Source organism: Bos javanicus, chromosome 18 (genome assembly GCF_032452875.1).
Source record: "Bos javanicus breed banteng chromosome 18, ARS-OSU_banteng_1.0, whole genome shotgun sequence".
NCBI classification, from domain to species: domain Eukaryota; kingdom Metazoa; phylum Chordata; class Mammalia; order Artiodactyla; family Bovidae; genus Bos; species Bos javanicus.
Genome location: NC_083885.1, coordinates 57992882 through 58019510, shown reverse-complemented (window position 1 = coordinate 58019510; position 26629 = coordinate 57992882). Strand labels below are relative to the sequence as shown.

At 42.7% G+C, this 26629-nt stretch overlaps 2 protein-coding genes and 1 pseudogene across 10 annotated transcripts in view; 2 read left to right on the top strand and 1 right to left on the bottom strand.

Moving 5' to 3' along the window:
• ZNF613 (zinc finger protein 613) overlaps positions 1–7175 on the bottom strand; it is a 41280-nt gene extending 34105 nt beyond the window's left edge. Inside the window, exons 1-2 of the mRNA XM_061386333.1 lie at positions 7072–7175; positions 4951–5009 (exon numbers count right to left, since the gene is read on the bottom strand). The gene's annotated coding sequence lies outside the window, so the exon portion shown is untranslated. The remainder of the gene's footprint in view (positions 1–4950; positions 5010–7071) is intronic.
• LOC133229712 (zinc finger protein 350-like) lies at positions 1074–4008 on the top strand (annotated as a pseudogene).
• Positions 7176–7226: 51 nt separating the features above from the next.
• Positions 7227–26629, top strand: part of LOC133229687 (zinc finger protein OZF-like) — a 59301-nt gene continuing 39898 nt past the window's right edge. For 2 of the 9 annotated variants that reach the window (XM_061386374.1, XM_061386373.1), the window contains exons 1-5: positions 7237–7366; positions 14399–14585; positions 16648–16774; positions 17457–17615; positions 25250–25345. In XM_061386374.1, the coding sequence (XP_061242358.1) occupies positions 14571–14585; positions 16648–16774; positions 17457–17615; positions 25250–25345 (397 nt within the window). In that variant the 5' untranslated portion in view covers positions 7237–7366; positions 14399–14570. Of the gene's footprint in view, positions 7367–14398; positions 14586–16647; positions 16775–17456; positions 17616–25249; positions 25346–26305; positions 26457–26629 lie in introns of those variants that run through there. The other 7 variants (XM_061386376.1, XM_061386372.1, XR_009730619.1 and 4 more) reach the window with 7 other exon arrangements.

The window sequence follows — 26629 nt, the reverse complement described above, 5'->3', positions numbered from 1 at the left end:
GAAGCCCCTCTTTACCCTCTCTGTTTAACACCTTTGCTGTTCCTCTTCTTTGTTTCATTAGAAAAGATCTTTCTAAAATTTCTCATTCTGTTTGTTAGGCTAGGGAGCCTAAACAAAATCATAAAATCTCATTAATGAGTCTTATCCTTCCTTCCAAATAAATCCTCATTTCTTCTATGTCTCATTACTTCCTTTGCTTCTTCAAACCATTGTCATGTTTGAACTGCCTACTTTATTCCTTATCTTGCTTTTTCTGTTTCCTTTCCACCTCAGAATATGGCTTCAATTTAAGTAAAGAATTTTTTTGTGTTTCTCCAATACCAGCACCATGTCTGGTTTGTGGATTAGCCATTTAATAAGGATGTGTTGAATGAATGTCTTTCACCATTTTGAAACTGGGTGTCCCTCCAGTCTCTGTGAGGTGATGCTAACAGTGACGGTATTTAACTGTCCCCAGGGCCTTATTTATAAAGCAAACAAATCTATATTTATTCATTGTGAATTTACTGTATTTTACACTGATGGCTGACATCTTTTGGGTTGTTTGGTGTTTTATATTATCGTGTTTTTAACCATTTCCAAGAGATTGGAGTTAGTGCTTAATGGATGCAGAGTTTTTCAGTTGGAGAAGATGGAAAAAAAAAAACAAAAAACTAGCAATAAAAGGTGCTGATGGTTGTACAACATTGTGATTATACTTAATATCACAGAACTGTACATTTAAAAATGGTTAAGGGACTTCCCTGGTGGTCGAGTAGTAGGACTCTGCTTCCACTGCAGGGAGCATGGGTTCAATCCCTCGTCAGGGAACTAAGATCTTGCATGGCCCAGCCCTGCCAAAACCATTAAAACAGTAAAATTTATTTTATATATATTTAACTATAATTTTGAAAAGTTTTTTAAAGATAAGGTAATTTTATGCTTGGAATTTCTTTTCTATTTGATATCTTGGGTTTTTCATTAAAGAGCCAGCTTACCCCAAGGTATTTTTGAAATAGTTTTATTCCATCTGATGCTCATAAAGTGTTCATTGTTATCTTTCCTAGACATTAAGGAAGTGGATGATCATGTGCAGTTGCACTGGCAAAACCAAAATATGCCGAAGTGTCATGAACAGAATGCATTTGGGAATATTATTCATCAGAGCAGAAGTTGTTTTCCTTTAAGGCCAAATTATGATGTATTTGATTTACACAGGAAAACTCTGAAATCATAACTAGATGTAACTAACCAGAAAAAAAGCTGCAACAAAAAGGAGCCTGCTGAGTTTAATTGGGTTGGGAGATTCTTGCTCCATGCTCATCATGAACAAACTCATACTGAAATTGAACATCAGGAAATACACAAAACAGAGAACACCCATGAATGTACTGAATATGGGAAAGCCTTCCTCAAGAAGTCTCTCAGCTCAATGAACATAAAATAATTCTCACACAGGAAAGAAACCCCATGGATGTAGTCCGTGTGGGAAGACCTTTTTCAAGAAGTTCAAGCTCACTGAACATCAGCGAACTTACAAAGGAGAGAAACCCCATGCGTGTTTTGAGTGTGGAAGAGCCTTCCTCAGGGAATTTTAGCTTACTGAACATCAGAAGATGCATATGGGAAATAAACCCCATGTATGCAGTATATGTGGAAAAGCATTCTACAGAAAGTTCAAGCTAACTGAGCACCAGAGAACTCATACACGAGAGAAAGCCTACAAATGTACTGAATGTGGAAAAGCCTTCTTTAGGAAGGCAGAGCTCACTATACACCAACAAAACAAAACAGGAGAAAAACCCCATGTATGCAGTGAGTGTGGAAAAGCTTTCTCCAGAAAATCACAGCTCTTTCTGGATCAGAAAATTCAGACAGGAGAGAAATCTTATATATGCAGGGAGTGTGGGAAAGGTTTCACACAGAAGGGCAATCTCCTCATACATCAACTAACTCACACTGGAGAGAAACCCTATGGATGCACTGAATGTGGTAAGGCCTTCAGTCAGAAGGCATGCCTCATAGCACATCAGCGATTCCATACGGGAAAGACTTCCTTTGTATGTACTGACCATGGAAAATCTTGTTTGCAGAAATCAGGACTCATTAAACCTCAGAGAATTCATACAAGAGAGAAACCTTATGTGTGCAGCGACCGTAGGAAAGCCTTCACCACAAAGACAATGCTCACTGTCCATCAAAGAACTCACACGGGAGAGAGGCTCTATGGATGCAACAAGTGTGGGAGAACTTTCTCCCACATGTCTGGTTAAACACAAGAGGACACACACGAGAGAGAAACAAGTAGATTCTGTGAAGGTGGAATACTCTTTCACAAAGGGTCACAGCTTCTTAGATACTAGTGAACTCTTGCAGGGGAAAAACCCTGTTAATATAGTGACTGTGCAGATGCCTTCTGTGACCCCTCAGACATCATTACTCATCAGTGGACTCCTAGCAGGTAGGAATGTAGTCCTGATGGAACAGCCAGCTGCCAGATGTGCACCCTCAGGAGATAACAGAGAGTTTGTACAGGAGAGAAAGGTTTATGAATGCTATGAATGTGGTTATGCCTTCAGTGGTCAATTACATCTTATTTTATGTCATGAAAAATACATAGGAAAAAAACTGGTACATTCTATATGGAAAAGCCTTGGGCCATAATGTATAGCTGCTTGCATGGTTATATGTAAACAGGAAGCCTGTGAATGCAGAAGTTAGAAAAGCTGTGTTTTGGAAGAAAGACCCTGTCATCAGTGATTACCATTGGTCATAGGTGAGCTTATAGTGGGTAAAAAATATGAGAGTGGTAAAACCCTTGCCCCCAATAGGTATTACATACGCGAGAGAAACTGTTGGAAGGCAGTGAATGTGGCAAGGTTTTCAGTGGTACATTCTGCCTCATCCGTCAGCTGGTGAAATCATACACAAAGCACTGTGAACATACTACTTGATGAGTATCTTAATTAGTCCTTGTGATGTAAAGCCTGTGAAAATGAGGGGTATTTGAGAGCTTTATGTACCATTTCCCACTTTAATGCATTACATAATATACCTGATACATATTTTTGGACAGGAAACCTGGAACCATATTCTTAGGTACTATGCTTAAAAGTGAAAATGTTAGTCACTCAGTCATGTCTGACTCTTTGTGACCCCATGGACTGTACCTGCCAAGCTCCTCTGTCCATGGAGTTCTCAAGACAAGAATACTGGAGTAGGCTGCCATTCCATTTGCCAGGGGTTTGACCCAGGGATCGAACTAGGGCCTCCTGTATTGCTGGAAGATTCTTTCCTGTCTGAGCAACCAGGGAAGCCTGGTTACTATGCTTATGTTTCCATAATTTTAAGGAGATAATCTACCTCACATCACTGGTTATATTCATTTCTTATACATTCATTTCTCCCAACTGAAAAAAAATTATCTTCAACGCCCACCCAGTATATGATAACTAGCTGCTATATTTCTTTGACTCTAAATTTATTTAAATATTATTTCAGAAAATTGAATTTTCTAATAAGAAAAATGAATATTAAGGTCATAAATGCAACTTAATGTCCTTGAATGAGCTTAACTTCAGCTGATAAATAAGACCAAGCATTATACAATAAAGGTCACCTTAAATGTAGTTTTTTTTGGAGAAGGCAATGGCACCCCACTCCAGTACTCTTGCCTGGAAAATCCCATGGACAGAGGAGCCTGGTGGGCTGCAGTCCATGGGGTCGCTAAGAGTCAGATACAACTGAGCGATTTCACTTTCACTTTTCACTTTCATGCATTGGAGAAGGAAATAGCAACCCACTCCAGTGTTCTTGACTGGAGAATCCCAGGGACGGGGGAACCTGGTGGGCTGCCGTCTATGGGTCACACAGAGTCGGACACAACTGAAGCGACTTAGCAGCAAATGTAGTTTTTAAGATTTTCTAGACTTGAAAAGGTAGTGAAATGGTTTGCAAAGTGAACTGAAAGCCCAAAAACAATTAGTAATTTAAACCTATAAATTACATAATAAAATACATTGCAACACAGACCTTGCTTTTTTTTTTTTTCCTTAAAACATGAAAAGATGGACAATCTGAACACAAATTAAGATTGCTTCTCTCCTAGCTCTCCCCTTCTCTGGTTATCCAGATTATTCTCAGAATCCTGGGAATATGAAAGTCTACACTGGTTAACTCAGCTGCATTCTTCCTTCTGGACATAGTTCCCTAACCCTATCTTTTGCCTCACTGATGGGATGGAAACCGATACCAGGAAGAAAGGTGGGTGGTTCCATTTCCTCCTAACTCAGGCACTCTTGAATCTAACACGTTTGGGAGTCACATGAGGAAGAGAGAAGTCGATTTTGTAGAATCAACTTTGGCCTGTTACCTCATTCTCCACAGAGCTGGAGAGACTGAATCAGATTGGGAATGAGTTGAGGAGCCCTGCAAGAGTGGGCTGAATCTGGTTCTAGACTGGAATACTACAGGCCTTTAACCAATCTGGCAAATGTTTTCCAAATCTCTATAATCATTGAGCTGTAGCCAGGGGTAATGTCAGTAGTGACTGGCATAAGGTTCAGGCCAAGTCTACTGCTGGAAAACTGGGTTTGAGGAAGGGCATGATGTCAGGTCCCTTAGGGAGAAGCTAGCGGTAGAAGCATGTAAGTAGATGAAGTATCTTAATGGCATTGTAAATGTTCTTTAAAAACTAACACATGATGTGAAAACTGAAGACTCACTTGGAGTGAACATCTCAATTGTTTTCTTAAGGGTTTTAATGTGGAATATATGAAGATCTTAGGTCATACATAAACATTCCTGTATTACACTGCTCTGGCTGCCATACTGAAATACCAGCATAGGTGGCTTAAACAGAAGTTAATATTCTCATAGTTCCAGAGACTAGAAGTCCAAGGTCAAGGTTCCAGCAGATACAACTGGAGTAGAGCCCCACCCTTACAACTTCATTTAACCTGAATTACTTACCGTAGGAGTCCCATCTCCAAATAGAGCCACAGTGGGTTTCAGGGCTTCAGCATGTGAATCTGATGGGACACAAACATTCAGTCCTTAAAATTCCACCACTGGCCCTGTGCCCTTCAATCACACCCCTCTTGCATGCAAAATACATACATTTCACCCCAATAGCCCCCTGGATTAACTCTAATCCAGGACTTCCCTGGTGGTTCAGTGGTTAAGAATCCACCTGCCAATGCAAGGGAAATGGGTTTGACCCTTGGTCCAGGAAGATTCCACATGCCTATGGCAACTAAGCCTGTGCACCACAACTACTGAGCCCACATACTGCAGCTAGATAAAGCCCCTGCCCAATAAAGACGACCCAACACAGCCAAAAACAAATACCTTAAAAAAAAAAAAAAGTCTTTATCCAAAGTCTCATCTGAGCCAAATATAGGTGAGACGTGATGTACAATTCACCCTGAGGAAAATTCCTCTCCATCTTTGGACCCGTGAAACCAGGTAAGTTATGTTCTTCAAAAATACAATGGTAGGACAGAGGTACAATACATACTTCCATTATAAGACAGATAAATCATAAGGAAAAAAGAGTGACTGGTCCCAAGCAAGTCCAAAAGCTAGAGAAACAAATTCCATTCAATCTTAGGGCTAATGTCTTTGGTTCACTGCTCTGCCCTCCAGGCACTGTAGGTGGGAATTGTAGGTGGGAATCAAAACTCTTGCTATAATGAGAAAGACAAACCAACAACTTTCCTTTTACATTCTGCACACCAGTACTGAGACAGGCTGGGACCCAGGACACTTCACTGCAGTGCCTGCCCCTAGACAAACGGCCCATCCAGAATACAGAGGAACTATAAGGGACTAAAAGTAACTGCCTGGCATAGGCAATAGGAGCAAATTACGAACAAGATACACAAAGACCCAAACCCAACCGCTACTTCTGAGGTACTGTGAGCAAAAGCAGGATCCTATGTGTGTTCCCTGCAAACAGCCCTAAAAGAAATGGGCAGACCACCCAAGCCACCCCTCCCCTGGACCTGCCCTACCCTCACACCATTTAATGGACCAGCTCACCACCTGCCCCGTAGCAAGAAAGGGTACCTGTTACTTGTTTTCACTTCCTCCTGCTACAGCACCAGGCCCAATAAAGCATTGCCTGAATTTATCTGGCCTCTTACCAATTTCTATTGGCTAGAATCCAAGAACCCTGGTCAGTAACAGAATGTACAGCTCAATGAAACCATGTTATTTTTCCTGCATTTATACCTTTTATATTTCCAGCACCCAGATCCATGTTTGCCACAGAGGATGCATTTTATAAACATCTGCTGGGTCAATAAATAAATAACGCCTTTAGCTTGAACGTTCTCTGAACCAAGTTCTATAATTACAGGGTTGTTGTTTAGTCGCTACATCGTGTCCGACTCTTTTGCGACCCCATCGACTGTATAGCCCTCCAGGAGCCTCTGTCCATGGGATTTCACAGGCAAGAATACTGGAGGGGGTTGCCGTTTCCTTTTCTGACCTTCCTGACTTAGGGAGCGGTGCTTCATCAGTTGCGTCACAATACTCAACAGAATCACTTCCCTCAGAGCTTTTGATTCAAGTATTTCTCACCTTTGTGCAAGTAAAACCTTACCCCATCTTTGGCTCATCCCACTGTCGAAGGGAGAACCATGCTTCTCCTCTGGCTTTGCCCCTGATCAAAAGTGTTTCCCATTTCCCTCCACACCAGTCATAACAAGAGCTGTATAATCCCGCCGTTTTACCCACTCTCAGACCTGTGCCCTCCTGAACGGTTTCCTAAACCCTACAACACCCTCTACAGTCCGCATTCCTAGAATACTGCTCGGTTGTCCTTCAATTGTTGCTAGGTTTGGCTTGGGATTCCTCCCTACTGGATTTCTTTGAGACGGCCGCGCTTCTTAGCTTCTCTTCATCTTAAATCAAAGGGCCTTCATGTCCGCGAACATCTCTGCCCAGCCTGCAGAGATCCAGGTACACTTGAGTTTCTGAGAAGCTAAGCGTTTGTGCAGCGCCCCTGGCGAATGTTCAAAGTCATGGCCCATTGGGTCAGGTGGGCCGAAAATAGGGTGAAATAAGTCCTTTTCGATAGCTTCTCACCGTTTTACACCTTCCCGCGAAAGGAAGAAAAACGAAGCCCTCACCGGTCAAACGGAACTAGGTGGGAAACGGCTGCTACTGGAAAAGAGCCGCAAACCCGGCGCGGAAATATTGCGTCATGGAAGGCTCGCGAGAAGCCAGGATCCGGGTCTTTGGAACGGCTGCTTGTGAACCTCGTCGGCCGCCATCCTTTCAGCTTCCAGGAGTCTTGCCTGCGGCAGAGGGTGGTCGCTTGGTTTTAATTCGTCTATCCTGTGATTTGCCTCCAGCGGTGAAGACAGAAGTCATCCGTCAGGTCAGTGTTGGTTTCTGGGCGTGTTTCAGGGCCAGGGAGAGCGCCTTAGGGTGTTTGTTGTTGTTGTTCCAGATTGCGTAATGGGGTAGGCGTTGGGGTGACGCGAAGGGTCCTGCCGGCTGGTACCTTTTGTGTTTGTGCACCAACCTGGGGGTTCATGTTGAGAGTTTTCTCTGGTGCGGGAGCACGGTTACCGTGTTGGATCTGTAACCTAGCTGGATGCCACCAGGCCTTCCTGGCACAGGCCTTCCCTCACATCCTGTGCTTCAGCTCCTCTCTGAAGTACCTAGATAATAGTACTTGATGTACATTTCATGAGTTGTTTTGCAGAGGTTAAAAAAAAAAAAAAAAAACTCTCCCTCTCCAACAAAGAAGAAGATATTAATAAACTATTTAGTGAGGTAGGGCACAGAACCCCAGGCCTCCTGGAACCCAAGGACTGATAATGTTAACCCCTGTGAAACCATCCTGCTACCTCACCAAAAGCCAATTAAAGAATTGTGCACAAGCTGATCTTGGACCCTGCAAACCCCCTCCCTCCCTCACCTGGCTTTTAAAACTGCTTTGCCAGATCCCTTCTCATTTTAGGGCGTTTTAGGGCAAGAGCTGTCTTGTCTCAATGCAAGGCCTTGAAATAAACCTTTCACTGTTCCAGACAACAGCGTTTCAGTTTGTTTGGCTTTGCGGTGTCTTGAACATGATTAACAGCATGACAAATTGGGAGATCTTTGCTGGAGAGTAACATTTGAGGTGTCTGTTGTTAGGGGATTGGAACTTGTGTCCTCATTAGGGACAGTGTTTGGGGAGCTTATTGCATGTTTAATTTTAGATGTGGAGTTTCCGGTCTTGCATCCATGTTACTGTATATTCCTATTGAAAATACTTGGTTTTCAGGTTCATCCTGAAATCAGGGCTTCCCTGGTGCTCAGCAGTAAAGAATCTGCCTGCCAATATAGGAGACTGAGGTTTGATTCCTGGGTGCGGAAAATCTCTTGGAGAAGCGAACAGCAACCCACTCCAGTATTCTTGGGCTTCCCTTGTGGGTCAGCTGGTAAACAATCCGCCTGCAATGAGGGAGACCTGGGTTTGATCCCTGGGTTGGGAAGATCCCTTGGAGAAGGGAAAGGCTACCCACTCCAGTATTCTGGAGAATTCTGTAGAATAGTAGAGAATGTATAGTCCATGGGGTTGCAAAGAGTCGGACACAACTGAGCAACTTTCACTTTCCAGTATTCTTGCTTGGGAAATCCCATGGACAGAGGAGCCTGGCAGGCTACACTCCATGGGGTCACAAAGAGTTGGACACGACTGAGCACTAACACACTTTAAATCCTCCTCCAGAAAGCAACTCTTGTTAAAATTTAGTATATTTCATTTTTAGCGTTGGGATCAGATGTGTAGGTATTGGTATGATTTTATACATTTTAATCTAACATCCTATCATAACCATTTGAAAGTTTTATTTCTTTTCTTTTAAAAATACTATCACAGTTATGCTCCATCAAGTGGGTATTTTAATTTGGGAAGAAGCGATACAGATGTAGGTACTACACTTTTCAGTTCAGTTCAGTTCAGTCGCTCAGTCGTGTCCAACTCTGCGACCCATGAATCACAGCATACCAGGCCTCCCTGTCCATCCCCAACTCCCGGAGTTCACTCAAACTCATGTCCATTGAGTCAGTGATGCCATCCAGCCATCTCATCCTCTGTCGTCCCCTTCTCCTCCTGCCCCTAATCCCTCCCAGCATGAGAGTCTTTTCCAATGAGTCAACTCTTCGCATGAGGTGGCCAAAGTATTGGAGTTTCAGCTTCAGCATCAGTCCCTCCAATGAACACCCAGGACTGATCTCCTTTAGCATGGACTGGTTGGATCTCCTTACAGTCCAAGGGACTCTCAAGAGTCTTCTCCAACACCACAGTTCAAAAGCATCAATTCTTCGGCGCTCAGCTTTCTTCACAGTCCAACTCTCACATCCATGCGTGACCACTGGAAAAACCATAGCCTTGACTAGATGGACCTTTGTTGGCAAAGTAATATCTCTGCTTTTCAATATGCTGTCTAGGTTGGTCATAACTTTCCTTCCAAGGAGTAAGCATCTTTTAATTTCATGGTTGCAGTCACCATCTGCAGTGATTTTGGAGCCCAAAAAAATAAAGTCTGACACTGTTTCCACTGTTTCCCCATCTATTTCCCTTGAAGTGTTGGGACCAGATGCCATGATCTTAGTTTTCTGAATGTTGAGCTTTAAGCCAACTTTTTCACTCTCCTCTTTTACTTTCATCAAGAGGCTTTTTAGTTCCTCTTCACTTTCTGCCATAAGGGTGGTGTCTTCGGTATATCTGAGGTTACTGAAATTTCTCCCGGCAATCTTAATTCCAGCTTATGCTTCTTCCAGCCCAACGTTTCTCATGATGTACTCTGCATAGAAGTTAAATAAGCAGGGTGACAATATACAGCCTTGATGTACTCCTTTTCCTGTTTGGAACCAGTCTGTTGTTCCGTGTCCAGTTCTAACTGTTGCTTCCTGACCTGCATATAGGTTTCTCAAGAGGCAGGTCAGGTGGTCTGATATTCCCATCTCTTTCAGAATTTTCCACAGTTTATTGTGATCCACACAGTCAGAGGCTTTGGCATAGTCAATAAAGCAGAAATAGATGTTTTTCTGGAACTCTCTTGCTTTTTCCATGATCCAGCGGATGTTGGCAATTTGATCTCTGGTTCCTCTGCCTTTTCTAAAACCAGCTTGAACATCTGGAAGTTCACGGTTCACGTACTGCTGAAGCCTGGCTTGCAGAATTTTGAGCATTACTTTACTAGCGTGTGAGATGAGTGCAATTGTGCGGTAGTTTGAACATTCTTTGGCATTGCCTTTCTTTGGGATTGGAATGAAAACTGACCTTTTCCAGTCCTGTGGCCACTGCTGAGTTTTCCAAATTTGCTGGCATATTGAGTGCAGCACTTTCACAACATCGTCTTTCAGGATTTGAAAGAGCTCAACTGGAATTCCATCACCTCCACTAGCTTTGTTCCACCTTTGTTCATAGTGATGCTTTCTAAGGCCCACTTGACTTCACATTCCAGGATGTCTGCCTCCAGGTGAGTGATCACAATATCATGATTATCTGGGTTATGAAGCTCTTTTTTGTACAGTTCTTCTGTGTATTTTTGCCACCTTTTCTTAATATCTTCTGCTTCTGTTAGGTCCATACCATTTCTGTCCTTTATTGAGCCCATCTTTGCATGAAATGTTCCCTTGCTGCTGCTGCTGCTGCTGCTGCTGCTGCTAAGTCCCTTCAGTCATGTCCAACTCTGTGCGACCCCATAGACGGCAGCCCACCAGGCTCCCCTGTCCCTGGGATTCTCCAGGCAAGAACACTGGAATGGGTTGCCATTTTCTTCTCCAATGCATGAAAGTGAAAAGTGAAGTGAAGTCGCTCAGTCGTGTCCGACTCTTAGCGACCCCATGGATTGCAACCCACCAGGCTCCTCTGCCCATGGGATTTTCCAGGCAAGAGTACTGGAGTAGGGTATCTCTAATTTTCTTGAAGAGATCTCTAGTCTTTCCCGTTCAGTTGTTTTCCTCTATTTCTTTGCATTGATCGCTGAGGAAGGCTTTCTTATCCCTCCTTGCTATTCTTTGGAACTCTACATTCAGATGCTTATATCTTTCTTTTTCTCCTCTGCTTTTCACTTCTCTTCTTTTCACAGCTATTTGTAAGGCCTCCTCAGACAGCCATTTTGCTTTTTTGCATTTCTTTTCTATGGGGATGGTCTTATCCCTGTCTCCTGTACAATGTCATGAACCTCCATCCATAGTTCATGAGGCACTCTGTCTATCAGATCTAGTCTCTTAAATCTATTTCTCACTTCCACTGTATAATCATAAGGGATTTGATTTAGGTCATACCTGAGTGGTCTAGTGGTTTTCCCCACTTTCTTCAATTTAAGTCTGAATTTGGCAATAAGGAGTTCCTGATCTGAACCACAGTCAGCTTCCGGTCTTGTTTTTGCTGACTGTATAGAGCTTCTCCATCTTTGGCTGCAAGGAATATAATCAGTCTGATTTCGGTGTTGACCATCTGGTGATGTCCATGTGTAGGAACATGTAAATGGATTTCTTTTAACTCAAGTTTTTTTGTTCCTTTGACCAGCTGTGATGTTTTTCTATATGTGTTTTGGACATGTTTTATTACGTTTGTTTGTAAACAGGTTGTACTTTTGTTGTAGCTGTAAATAGTGTCATTTTTTTTCCCATATGACCCAGCTCCCTCAATTTTGTGTCTTCTAATTTTATGTAATGAACAAGAGCAAAAATTAAAAAGATATATTTTGTCACCTCATTCCACTCAGATATTACTAATTGATTCCTTCAGATTGATTCCTTTATATTTTCTAGTTGAGCATCTTTGTCATCTGCAAATAGAGTTGACCAGGTAGCAAGTTTATGGACTGGAGTAAGAAGAACCTGCTTCTCCCTCTGACTTGGGTAGTTAATCTTTGAGTCAGGCTTCATCACTTGTGAAAAAAGCTGTCATGATTCCCACTTCATAGCTGTTAGAAAGATGGAATGAGCAAAAGTTCTTTGAGTACAAAGCAGAGTGCCTGCTAGTCTGAATAAATGGTACATGCACTTTATAGTTATTAATCTTTCTCAAAGGTGTCCCACACACCTTATTGAGATGTAATTGGCATATACATATATAATTCTATAAGTTTAAAGGTGTACAGTTGTGTTTATTTAATACACTTACATATTGCAAAATGATCACCACCGTTAGTCAACATCTGCATCATGTGACATAATTACCATTTCTTTTTAGTGATGAGAACACTGAAGATCTACTTTTTTTAATTAACTTTCAAGTGTATGTGCTTAGTTGCTCTGTTGTGTCCGACTCTTTTCGATCCCATGGATGTAGCCCTCCAGGCTCTGCTCTCCATGGGGATTCTTCAGGCCAGAATACTGGAATGGGTTGCCATGCCCTCCTCCAGGGGATCGTCACAACCCAGAGATTGAACCCACGTCTAATACGTATTTAACTGTAATCACCATGCTGTACATTACAGTCCCCTTAAAAGGCTTTTAAATTTTTTTTTCGTTGATAATTTTTTTCTCTTTTAAGTTTTCTTTATGTTGTGAGATTTTTCAATATTTTATATTCTGGGAATACACCATACCTGTTCATAATGATTTGTTCTTTTAACATGGGACTGAATTCTGTTTGCTTATAGTTTACCTAATATTTTTGCACCTAGAAATAAAAAAATGTTTGGGATTTGCTTCAAAATAATCCAGTGGTGGTGGAGGAGTGAATGGAGGTGTAGATAAAACAAATGAGGTTTGAGTTGATAATTATTGAAGTCACACAGTGGATACGTGGAGTTTGATTACACTCTTCTTTGTTTGTTTGTTTGTCTGTGGCTACACTGGGTCTTCATTGCTGCACACGGGCTTTCTCTAGTGTGGCAAGTGGAATCTACTCTCTGGTTGTGGCACACGGGGCTTCTCACTGAGGTGGCTTCTCTTGTCGCAGAGCATGGCCTCTAGGCACACGGGCTCAGTAGTTGTGTGTGCCTGGGCCTAGTTACCCCAAGGCATGTGGAATCTTTCTGGACCATGGATTGAACCCGTATGCCCTGCGTTGGCAGGCATGTTCTTAATCACTGAACCACCAGGGGGGTCGCTGAGTACACTGTTCTCTATGAGGGTTTTTTGTACACAAGGTTTAAATTACTGTTCTTTCTTTTGCTTGAAATTTTTTTAAAAAAAATTGTGAAAATGTATAAGTGAAACTGATCTGTACTTTTCTTTAAAAGCTTTTTTCAAGTATAACACCCAAAATTAAAGGCTAGAATGTTACAGAAATAAAATAAAAACCAAATTAAAAAGAATAGAATATTACAGGGACTTCCTTGGCAGTCCAGTGGTTAAGACTCTGCCCTTCCACTACAGAGGCATGGGTTCAATTCCTGGTCATCCCTGGTTAGGGAACTAAGATCTCACATGCCAAACAGCGTGGCTAAAAAAAAAAAGAATAGAGTATTCCAGCACCCTAGAAGCCTCCACCTCCTAATCTCCCTCCTTTCCAGAGGCAATTACTTTCCTAAAAACATATTAGATTTGCCTGACTATTAACTTTATGTAAGTAGAATCATGCATCCATGTTTTCTTGTGTCTGGCTTCTTGTGTTCAATGTTTTGTTGTGAAATTCATCTAAGTTATTGCATGTAGCAATAGAGTATTTCTTTTCATTGCTATTAGTATTCCACTGTATGAAAGTAAAAGAAATTGTTAGTCCCTCAGTTGTGTCTGCCTCTTTGCGACCCCGTGCACTGTAGCCTTCCCCACCTCCTCCCAGGCTTCTCTGTCCATGGAATTCTCCAGGCAAGAGTTCTGGAGTGGGTAGCCATTCCCTTCTCCAGGGAATCGTCCCTACTTGGATTGAACCCTGGTCTCCTGCATTGCAGTCGGATTCTTTACCATTTCTTTTTATTGCTCAGTCATGTCTGATTCTTGCAACCCCGTGGACTGTAACCATCAGGCTTCTCTGTCCATGGAATTCTCTTGCCTCTCCAGGCAAGAACCTGGAGTGGGTTGCCATTTCCTACTCCACTATGTTATATATATGTACACACGCTGTTATAGTCTTTTTCCAGTACTGTTTATCGTAAGACACTGAATATATAGTCCCCTGTGCTGTACAGTAGGACCTTGTTGTTTATAAAGCCAACATTTTCGTACTTCATTTTTCCTGAACTGGATCTGTGTGAGATCTTAGCCATGGACAAGACCATGAGCTGGTTTGTATTTCCCATCTTCTCTTTCACTTTCACACTCTTCCAACTTTGTCAAAAAAGACATTCGTCTCACCCATTTCTTATGTTTCTGTGGGACCCAACCCCATGATAGAAAAGCTTTCAGGGAGTTAAAGAGACTTGAATTATTGGGACATTCTGTTTGAATGAGTACTCGTGGCTACAGAGAGCTGTGGCCGTAGGTTCAGTCATTGAATTTGCTCTTGAATCCACAGATTCTAGTCTACAGGAACATCTTCAGTAATAGGAGGCTCCAGGCTTTGGAGAGCATGGATTCTGGCAGCAGCTTGACCTGAGACCCCTGACCATAGCCTCCAGGCAGGCCTGGAAAGAGAGAAGACAGAACACAGCCTGGAGTTACACACTCTTTCTTAAGAAGTGGAGAAGATGAGCAAGGTCCAGGTGAGGTTTGTGTTATTTGTTTTAATCCTTTGTTTCCCAGGGGACTTGTGGAAGCTTCTAAAAAGCAGTCTGGTGAAATGAGAACAGTATGAAGTGAAAAGTGAAAGTGATGGTCACTCAGTTGTGTCAGACTCTTTGTGACTCCCATGGAGTGTAGCCCACCAGGCTCCTCTGTCTGTGGAATTCTCCAGGCCAGAATACTGGAGTGGTTAGCCATTCCCTTTTCTAGAGGATCTTCCTGACCCAGAGACAGAACCCTGGTCTCCTCCATTGTAGGCAGATTCTTTACCTTCTGAGCCACCAAGAAATCCCTGAGAAGAGTATATGTTAAAAAAAATTAGGATCTGCTGGACAGTAAGTTTAGGCTAAAATCTTAAAATAGAGGCAAATTCTTCCCTTATAACTTCTTAACCCCAGTTTCAAAATAATGAAGTCAGAGCCAATTATTCTTGGGTGATCTTTGTATTTTTACTTATACAAATGATACATAGCTCCATTTGCGTGCACAAGGTTTAAGCACACAAAAGTCTTTGCACCAAAAGAGAATATCCTCTTTTGCCTTTTTCTCACCAAAGGCTCACCCCGAAGGGTAACATGTTAATAATTTGGGTCTCCCACCAAATTCATGTTTGGTAAAATATATCTATATTTAGATTAATTTATGTATATCTTAATATATGCATTTCTATGCACACACATATGTAAACTTATAGATATGTAACTGAATATGTTATTAAGAGTTTTTCATATGTCTGGGATGAGACTATATACTATATAGACTATATACTATAGACTATACTATTTGGGGGCTTGATTCTTTTCATTTAAGAGAATGCCTTGAAGATCATTGATACCAGTATATTTAAATCCATCTCATTGATTTTAATGTTTGCATAATATTTCATAGCATGGAGGTTTAGGATACCCTGTCTGCCTCTAATAGACTTCTAAATTAATAACAGATTTTTCACTCATATAAACAAAGACATTCTTACTGCACAGTGTCTTTTATTTCTATGCAAATATTATTTTAGTTCTTTTCTAGGCTGGGAAGGACTAATTTGTAGAATTCCACAGGGCTATGGTTTGAATGTGTGCCTCTACAATTCATTGTTGAAATCTTAACCAATCAAAGATGATAGTATTAGGAGGTGGGACCATTTGGAGGTGTGTAGGTCAGTCATGAGGGTGAGGTCTTCACAAATGGGATGAATGTTCTTTTAAGAGAGAATGCACAGGGATCTCTCGCCCTTCCCTGTGAAGGTTCCCGCTGTGAACCAGGGAGCGGGCCCTCACTAAAAGGTGGCCATGATGGCCCTTGATCCCAGACTTCCCAGCCCCCACAACTGTGAGAAATAAATTTGTTTTTATAAGCTACCCAGTCTGTGGTATTTTATTATAGCAACCCAAGTGGACTAAGACACAGTCATGAGCTTTCCCTGGTGGCTCAGTGGTAAAGAACCCACCTACCAATACAGGGGACACAGGTTCAATCCCTGGGCCGAGAAGATCCCACATTGCCACAGAGCTAAGCCCGAGCACCACAACTACTGAGCCTGTGCTCTGGAGCCCGGGAGGCACAACTGCTAAAGCCCACTGGCCTAGAGCCTGTGCTCTGCAACAGGAGAACCCGTGACAATGAAAGGCCCACACACCACAGCTAGGGCATGGCCCCCACAACTAGAGAAAAGCCCATGCAGCAACAAAGACACAGCACAAAAATAAATAAATACAGATTTTTTTTTTAAAAGGCACATGGTCTATCCTATGTGAAATAGCCACAGCCACAGTGCACATAATTTTTTATCATGGGGAAGATAAACAGAACTTGTTCCTGGGACTTCCATGGTGGTCTAGCAGTTAGGATTCTGGGCTTTCACTGCTGTGATCCAGGTTCAGTCCCTAGTCAGGGAACTGAGATCCCATGAACTATGTCATACGGCCAAAAAATAAAATAAAAATGAGATCTCTTCTGATTTATTAAAAAAAAAAAAAAAAGAACATGTTCTTATTCTTTTCCCACATGTTCCATCATGATTTGCACTGGAATTTGTTATTACAGGGCTCTGTGTCATTCGAGGATGTGGCTGTGGGCTTCAGCCAGGAGGAGTGGCAGATACTGGGCCCATCTCAGAAGGCCCTGTACTGGGACGTCATGTTGGAGAACTACTGCAACTTAGTGTCAGTAGGTAAGGGCAGCGTGTGCTCAGGCCACCCAGGATGGCGTTCTCCTGCTCTCTGTCCATCTCTGGCTCAACCCACGCCTGCTTCACTTACACCCTACTCAAATGACTGACCTCCCTGTCTACAAACTTACCCCGGCCCCAGCTAATGCCCATTCTAGCTTTAGATCAGAACATCTCCACTATGAGAGCTTATCATAGGGGTGGTGATGGGCGTGCCTCTCTGCTGGTTTCCCTGGTAACCAATGAGCCAACCTGACATCAATTTCCCCTGTAACTGGTAATGCACACCCCACCCCAGCAAAGACTGCCGTCATGTCCTACCTGCCATGTACTGCACACAGTGGGGTATTGCTCCAGGACCTTGCGTCAGACAAGTAAGCTCCTCCCTCCGTTAAACCACTGATGTCTCTGTCGCCGACTCCGGGCTCTTTTTCTTTGGTTTGAAGTTGGGTGAGTCCAGGGCTTGGCTTGGAGGACTGCAAGGTGCAGCCCAGCAGACAGCATTATAGTCAGTTGCCTTTTCTTTCTCATTCAGTGAAATCTGCAGGGTTCCTGGAATGTTGTGTTTTATGGTTGGGACTAAAGCACTGTAGGTCCTAGAATGCATGTTCTCTCTTTCCAAGGTAAAGGTTTTTACTTTATCGAAGTATAAGGGATGTGGTCCTCAAAATCAAACTTTGTACAGTTCTCGTAGATCACCCCGGCTCAAATGCTCAGCACCAGCCATCCCGTGATTTCCCGTTTACAGGATATCAGGCTCCCACACCAAATTCACTCTTTCAGTTGGAACAAGGAGGACCCCCGTGGACGGTCAAGGGAGCAGCCCTGAGTCCAACCTGCTCAGGTGAGTGAGCGCAAACCAAGAAGGTGGAACAAAATGACACGAAAATTCAGTTAGTCAGTGACAGATTGACATTTCTGAAGTATTATCTAGGGAACTTCCCTGACACCAGTTGATGACCCAATAACCTAACACCTTTCCGCATGTTGTTATTAGGGCTGTTCTTCTTTGCCTGCTATTAAAGGATGATGTCTTCTTTTTTACAGTTTTCTGGATCTTACTGTTGTTTGTTTCATCCAAGACCTTGCGGTCTTAAGGTGGTTCCATGCCTCCCAGCATACTCCCTCGTGCCTTCTCCTTCCTTTGTCTGCAGAGGCTCACTTCCTGTCCTCCACCTTACTCACTATGAGGTCTCTCTCACCACCCATACAAATCACTTTGCACTTAGCGCTGCTCCCTGCCTCTGCAGTATCAGCTCCCCTTTTGACAGAGCTATTCTCCCTCCCTGACTACCCACCTCACCTTCATTCATCTGAAAACCACACACACCTTGTCTCCCAGGGGACTTCTGTCTACTGATTGACCCTCTGCTTCCCCAGCTTTCAGGTTAAGGGTTTTGTTGTTAATCTTCTCGTAAAAGTTTGACTCAGTCTCAGGGCCTCAGCTTTCTGTTCTCTGCTGGAGGGCCCCAGGTTGACTCCTGCTAACGTCTGACCTGCACTCTAACTCTGTGTGTGTTGCCAGCCACCAGAGCCGCTGGCCTGTGATGCTCTACTTCCTGTGTGTGGGACCAGAATCCTCTTTTCTCCCAGATCCTGTCTTCACCCTCAGAGTGTGTGTTCACACATATGGAAGATTTAAGCTCTCTGACAGATATTCCTGGGTTGACAGCTCTCTTTCTATAGTCTAATCTGCCCTCTGATTCTTCATTTTGCCTGAATCCAAAGTAATTGTCCTGCAAAATACTTTTGCCTTCAGTTTCATGAATGAGATCATTTTTCCTCCTGGTGAATTCTTTTCCTCGCCATGCATTTTGTTTAGGTTCTACCATATTGCTCTGCCTTTCAGTTACCTTGAGTCTTTCCTATTTGCTCTATTATTTCTGAAGGTCTCTGTGGTGGTCCAGTAGTTAACACTTCATGCTTCGTCTGCAGGGGTCGCAGGTTCTATCCCTGGTCAGGAAACTAAGGTCCCACATGGCACAGGACATGGCCAAAAAAAATTTTAAAAGGCCTTCTGTATGAATTCCAGGTGCCTTCTTTTGGACTTCCCAGGTGGCTCAGATGGTAAAGAATCTGCCTGCAATGTAGGAGACGTGGGTTCGAGCCCTGGAGGAGGAAATGGCTACCCACTCCAGTATTCTTGCCTGGAGAATTCCATGGATAGAGGAGGCCTGGCGGGCTACAGTCCACGGGGTCACAAAGAGTTAGACACAACTGAGTGACTAACACTAACTTAACTGCTGTTCCTACTGACTTTTGTTTTATAATACTGTCATTTTTTTCACAAAGCATAGGATACACTTCCACAGTAGACATTTCTCTTAGACTGGGATCTTATAAGACCTAACTCAAACCATGGCATTTCTGTACTCCGTTTCCCCCCCATAGAATTATCATGGATGTTTTCATTGTTCTTTTTCCTAGAAGAAATGTGGGAGATTGATCCTATGCAATGGCACCCAGAAAACCAAAACAGGATTAAAACTTTGGAAAGATGTCCACAAAGTTATGCAAATATTTTTGATTTATGCAAAAGCCTTGTTCCTTTAACACAAAAACACAGTAAGTTTGGCTCACACTGTAAAAGTTTGAAGTCACAGTTGGGTTTTGTTGTCGAGAATAGAAGATACACAGGAAAGGACTCTGATGGGTTCAGTGGGTATGGGAAATCATCTGTCTGCCTCCAAGATAATAAAACTCTTAGTGGAATCAAATACCATGGTTGTGTGAAACCCAGTAGCACTAAATCACCACTCAGTGGCCATCAGAAAACTTGTTCAGGAAGGAAGCCATATGCACGCAGTGAGTGCAGGAAAGCATTCTCCAGGAAGGCACAGCTCATTAGACATCAGAGAACTGAAAGGGGAGAGAAGCCCCACAGATGCAACGCATGTGGGAAAGCATTCATGAAGTTTCAGCTCACTGAACATCAGAGAACTCATACTGGAGAGAAGCCCCATGAACCTAATGAATGTGGGAAAGCCTTTTCCAGGAGGTTGCAGCTCATGGGTCTCAAGAGCAGTCACACAGGAGAGAAACCCTACAGGATGTGGTGAGTGTGGAAAAGCCTTCAGCCAGAGGTTACCTGCTCAAGAGACATCAGCGCTCTCACACCAGGGAGAAACTGTATGGCTGTGGTATGTGGGGGAAGGCCTTTTCCCAGAAGGCTTACCTCATTGCCCATCAGAGACTCCACACAGGCGAGAAGCCCTATGAGTGCCGCGAATGCGGAAGAACCTTCTTTCTTTTTAAGTCTGACCTGACCAAGCATCAGAGAATTCACAGGGAAGAGAAACCGTGTGAGTGCAGTGACTGCAAAAAGGCCTTCCGAAGCAAGGCAAAGCTCATTCAGCACCAGCGGACTCACACCAGAGAGAGACCGTATGGCTGCAGTGAATGCGGCAAAGCCTTGGCGCACATGTTCTCATCAAACATAAGAAGACTCACTGGGGAGAGAAAGCTGTAGAATCCCCAGAGCTGGAGAAACCCTCCTTCGGGCGTCATAGCTCTTCATGCCTGAGTGAACTCGTACAGGAGCAAAGTCCTGTTAACGCAGTGCTTGCGGAGATAGTGTCTTCGGGAACTCAGTCCTTATTAAAGAGCGAGCTGCTAATGGGCAGAAACAGAGTGATTGTGGCCTAGTCTTTTCTAAGAAGTCAGGCCTCAGTAGATAATCGGGGGTTTACCCAGGGAATAAGCCTCAGAAATGCTGAATGTGGTCACCCCTTCAGTAATAAATTATGTCTTATATGTTACAGATACTACATAGAAAGAAAAATCCTTGGGTACCAGAGATGGGGGAAAGCCTTGAGCCAGAATCTTCCCCACATTCATATGTGTCAATGCTCACTTAGGGCAAAAACGCTGGATTTCCCGGGCGGTCCAGTGGTTAAGACTCCAAGCTTCCAATGCAAGGGGCACAGGTTCAATCCCTGATTGAGGAACTAAAATCTTATAGGCTGTTGTGGGGTGCAGCCAAAAATATATAAAGGGTTGATTTCAGGACAGAAATGCTGTGGATGCAGTGGTTGTGTAGAACACTTCCATGAGAAATTAGACTTAGTAAATATCAGTGAGATCATATGGAGCAGAAATGTAGCTCTTGTGGGGAACCTTTTTCCCAGAAGTGATATCCTAGTGGGGTTCAAAGAGTTCCCATGGGACTGAAACCTTAGGAAAGAGTGTGATGGTCTTCAGTGATCAATTATACCTTCTCACTTGTCAGAGAAGCATAGAAAGACAACTCTAGAGGCACTGAAAGTGGAAAAAACACATTTATAAAGTGGAAGAACTCAGAAAAGAGAAATCCCCTGAAAGCCGTAAAAAAAAAAAAAAAGGAAACTGTATCCCCAAATTAAGTCCTGTATCACAGTTTTACCTTGGGAAATGGGGAGAGACTCCTCTAAGTAAAGGAAATCTTAGATGTCAGGAAATGCAGTATGGAGTGAAAACCTCAGAATATAATGAATGTAAAAGTACAGCTGTATTAGTTTCTTATGGCTGCTGTAACCAATTTTCACAAACTCAGTGTTTCAGAATAACACAGTGTATTAGTCCAGAGATCTGAAATCCAAAATGCATCTCTCTGGGCTTAAAAACAAGGTTGTTGGCAGGGTCACATTTCTTTATGGAGGTTCTAGAGCAGACTCGGTTTCTTTGTTTTCCCAGCTTCTAGAAGCTGCCCAGATTCCATAACTTTTGGCCCCTTTCCTTCCTTAAGGCCAGTGATGACTGGTCAACTCTTCATTTCTCACTTTTCTGCCTCTTCCTTCCACGCTCAAAGACCCTTGTGATTACATTGGGCCCACCCAGAAAATTCAAAATAATCTCCTATCTTAAAATCAGCTAATTAGCAACTTCATCGCTAACTTGTGTCCCCTTTGCCTTATAATATAGCATATTCACAAGTCCTGGACATAAGGATGTAGACATCTTTGGGAGGCCATTATGCTGCCTACCGAAGGCCACCCTTTGGCACCCAATGATTCGTGTCCATCCCACATGTAAAATGGAGTCACCCTATCCCACCATCTCCAAGTGTCTCAGCCTGTCACAGGACCAACTCAGAGTCCAAAATCTCACCTAAAACGGATCAACTCGGGAGTGCCAAATCTCACCTTCTAAAGCTAGTATTGGTAAGCCTCTGGGTGTAATCTTCCCTGGGGCACCATTTTTCTCTGTGAACCTTAAAACTCTAGAAACAATTTATTTGGCCCTAAAATGACTTAATGCCATCTTCTGCCTTAATTCCCCTTCACCGTATAATGTAACAGATTTCCAGATTCTGGGAATTGGGACATGAACATCTTTGGGATTTGCCATGATATTGCCTACCACAAAAGCATTAGATTTCAGAGAGTTTGCACTTCAGTAAATTCCTGCCTACCCCTTAAATAAATTTGGAACAGCATGTTCCCAGTGAAGCAGTTATCTAAAGTAATTATGATCTAAGTACATTAACATTTTTTTTCTTTAATCAGAGAATCTTGTACTAATTCTTAGATGTGAACACCGTGGAATGCTCTTGAAACATAAGAATCAAATTGTCAGCACTGGAAAAGAACTCTCTCCTAATGGAACATGAGATTTTTGCTGCTGGAAATACTACCAAACATACGTTTGTATCTATTCTGAAATTGAATAGATTAATATATCCACATATAAAATTCCATAGGCAGAGGATCCTGGCGGGTTATAGTCCACAGGGTCACAAGGAGTAGGACATGACTCAGCAGGCATGGATCAACCAATAATGTTAATTTCATGAAGTCAGACATCCAATCAGAACCTCCGCATGTATGCCAAGAAACAGGAAAATAGGACCCATAAATGTAAGGAAAGTCTGTAGAAAGAGACCCAGAAAAATAAAAAATGAAAAAATATTTCTTAAAAACAATAACAATGTGGAAAACAAATCTAAAAAGAGGAAAAAAGTAATAAGAGACCCAGAAATGACATGGGTGATAGAATTAGTAGAAAATGATGTTAAAATAGTTATTATAAATGTTATATATGGCCAAGCAGGCTGTGCCAAGTGGATTATGGAAATTATAATCTTCTGTGGGATTCTCTCCATGAAGAAAGGGACACATTGCTTCCTGGTGGCTCACAGGGTAAAGATGGACCTGCAGTGTGGGAGACCTGGTTCAATCCTGTGTCGGGAAGATCCCTTGGAAAAGGGAATGGCACCCTCTCTAGTATTCGTGCCTGGTGAATCTCATGGTCAGAGGAGCCTGGTGGTCTCTAGCCCATGGGGTCGCAAGGAGTCGGACACAACTGAACAACTGACACACACATGGCCAATTGCGCAGTATCTCTTTTTAAAATTTTTGTTTATTTTTGGCTGAGCTGGGTCTTTGTTGCTGCGTGTGGGCTTTCTCTAGTTGTACCCAGGCTTCTCATTGCAGAGACTTCTTTTTGCAGAGCATGGGCTCTAGGGCACATGGGATCGGTAGTTGCAGGCCACGAGCTCTAGAGCTCAGGCTCAGTAGTTGTAGCACACAGGCTTAGTTGTTCTGTGAGATGTGGGATCCTCCCAGATCAGGGATTGAACCCGTGTCCCCCGCATTGGCAGGCAGATTCTCCAGTACTGACCCACAGGGGAAGCCCTGTATTATACCTCTTGCTTGAACAAAGCTTGTCTAACACATACACTTGCTCCATAAGTACATCACTGCCTTCTTGCACTTGAAGACATTAGACGGTACTTGAACACTGTGCTTGGGACCATTTTAATCAGCAGAATTACCAAGAAAAAGTATAAAAATATGAAAAACATGACACTAAGTAGACCATGAAAAGGGTGCTTGTTTGCAATAGGAGAACTGAAATAAGACAACATCATTTTGTTCAGACTCAGCCGGGATCATACACATTGGGCAACTCAAATTATTTGTTGCTCAAATTATTCTATGCAGATGTCTGCAGATGTTCGTGAAAGTGCTATGATTATTGATTTGGGGTTAAAAAGAAATTTTAACAGGTGAATTCACAGTAAATCCATGAATAATGAGAACTAACTGAACTTTATTTTTAAATTTTTCTGCTGGTTTATGTACATCTAAATGGTCATTTTAATAATATCCCTTCTACATATTTTAGATTTCCTATTTCTCAATACAGTGAACCTTTATATTAAACATTCATATTAATAATCTTGTGCTGATAATTCTTGCATGTGTAGTCATTTCATATCTGATTCTGTTATTTGTTCTATCGGTTGAAAAGTGTCCAAAAGCTCCTTGAGGGCAGATTTTTGCTGTGTTTATATGTTAGCACTTAGTTCTTCTTCACCTTTTAAATAGTTGTCTGAAATGTTTTATAGAGACATCTTATATCCCTGTTTTAGGGATATTTTACTTGTAAGATATAGTGAATATGCTTTTCAGGAACTTGTGATTTACTAGACTGTTGATAATTAAGTGTTCAATTGCAAAATCGGTATAAGGGCATTTTACTTCTTTTCATAGTAACTAATGAAAACTGTTACCCAGAGAGAGAGAGCCGTGGTAACTTATGGTGAAAACAGCCAGAACACGTACCTGTAGGTCTTTTGCTTATTGGTAATGATCATTACCGGCTTCCCAGGTGGTGCAGTGGGAGAGAATTCACCTGCCAACACAGGAGGCCCGAGAGACATGGGTTTAATTCCTAGGTTGGGAAGATCCCCTGGAGGATGAAATGGCAACCCACTCCAGTATTCTTGCCTGGAAAAATTCCATGCACAGAGGAGCCTGGCAGGCTATAGTCCATGGGATCACAAAGAGTCGGATACAATTGAGCACACATACACACACACTCAGAATGATCACCATACATTGGAAGAAGAATCTGTGATAATTAATAGGGACTAGTGTCATTTGAGAATATTTCTATGGACTTCACCTGGGAGGGGGACTTCCCTTTTGGCTTAGATGGTAAAGCGTCTGCCTACAATGCAGGAGACCTAGGTTTGATCCCTGGGTCGGGGATATCCCCTGGAGAAGGAAATGGCAACCCACTCCAGTACTCTTGCCTGGAAAATTCCATGGACAGAGGAGCCTGATAGGCTACAGTCCACGGGGTCGTAAAGAGCTGGACATGACTGAGCAACTTCACTTCTATTTCTTTACCTGGGAGGAGTGGTAGCCATTAGGTTCTGCTTAGAAGAGCCAACATCAGGATGTGTTACTGGAGAATTCTAGTAACCTATGACACTAGTTAACGATAATTGCCCTGTGTCATTCAGAACACAGCCAATAGCCTTTCCTTTTTCAGTTGCTCTAACGTCCAAAGAGCCTCAAGATACTGGAGTTGAGTTTATAGACAATCAATTTTCAGTCCTTCTGTGCCCATCAGAACTTAATGTGCTTTCATCTTCATTAGCTCTTTAATCTGCCAAGGTGATAGTGTGTCTGTTCCTTTTGTGCTCTTCCTAGACATCCCCCACCAAGTCCAATTGTAAGCATCCAAGTCTTTGTCATTTCCCATAAACAGGCTATCAAGCTACCAAACCAGTTGTGATCCTTACCTTCGAGCCCAGAGAAGAGCCATGGAAAGTAGAAGATGAAATGCAGCATCAGTACTTTTCAGGTAAGTAAGTAGCTGAGAAGCTGCAAGATGGGAGACCTTGAAAGTAGTTGGACGTGAAAGGCTGACCCTTCCGAATGTGTTTAGCAAGGCTAAAACTCTGAAGGTTGTTGTTGTTTAGTCACTAAGTTGCATCTGACTCTTTGCAACCCCATAACTGCAGCATGCTAGTCTTTCCTGTCCTTCACTGTCTCCCAGAGTGAAAATAAACTCATGTCTGTTGAGTCTGTGATGCCCTCCAACCATCTCATCCTCTGTTGCCCCCTTGTCCTGCTCTCAATCTTTCCCAGCATCAGGGTCTTCTCCAGTGAGCCAGTTCTTTGCATCAGGTGGCCAAAGTATTGGAGCTTCAGCTTCTGCATCAGTCCTTCCAGTGAATATTCAGGTTTAATTTCCTTTAGGACGGACTGGTTTGATCTCCCTGGTGTCCAAGGGACTCTGAAGGTCTTTACAAACACCTAAATCATCGATGAGGCTCTCTTGCATGCTGTTTCCAGGAAAATGTGCCTCTTTTTCTCTCTCAGATTGACTCAGTGTTCAGTAATTAGTTTCCTTACAGCATCCAGACTTCCTCCTTCTTCTTCCTCTTTGGCAGCATCACTTCCTTTCTCCACATTCTCTTTAGCCTCTTGCACGACTGAGTGACTAACACTTACTTACCTGATCAAATAATGCCACAATTCTTCCAGTTAATACAGCAGCACCAGTGCCGGTGGCTTTCTGTGGGCTGTGTGAGAATGTATCAGAGCAAACCAGAAGGTGGGGATACTGACCACAGTGGTGGTCTGTAAATGTGATATTAGAGTTTTGGGAAGGTTCATTGTCTATTGCCTGCAGAATTAATTAGACAAGAAAGAATCAGTAAGATAGGGTAAATACACTTTAAAAGCTGAGGATCCTTTGTTCTAAAGTGCTTCCCCCAGATGTTTGTGCAAGACTTAACTTGGCGTCTTTCCTTTGTAGTCATTGTTTGTGCCTGATGTGAATGGACCTTCTCCATACTCTGGGCATCTCCTAAAGTCTTCAGAGTTGAAAAGCATGAAGCTTCATCTTTGCCTGTTTCTGTCATTTGTTAACCAATGTAAATTCATTAAATTTCACGGCCTTAACAATACTATTTATTTGCTGATGACCCCCAAATTTCTGTCTACTGACCAAACCTTCCCTTAGCCTCATATAGTCACCTGATACTTCTTTTCTGCACTCAGAGATCTGATACCTCCCTCACATTCACATCACTTTTGTTCCTCTTTTCGCTCATACCACAAGTTTAATCTGTCAGCAAGT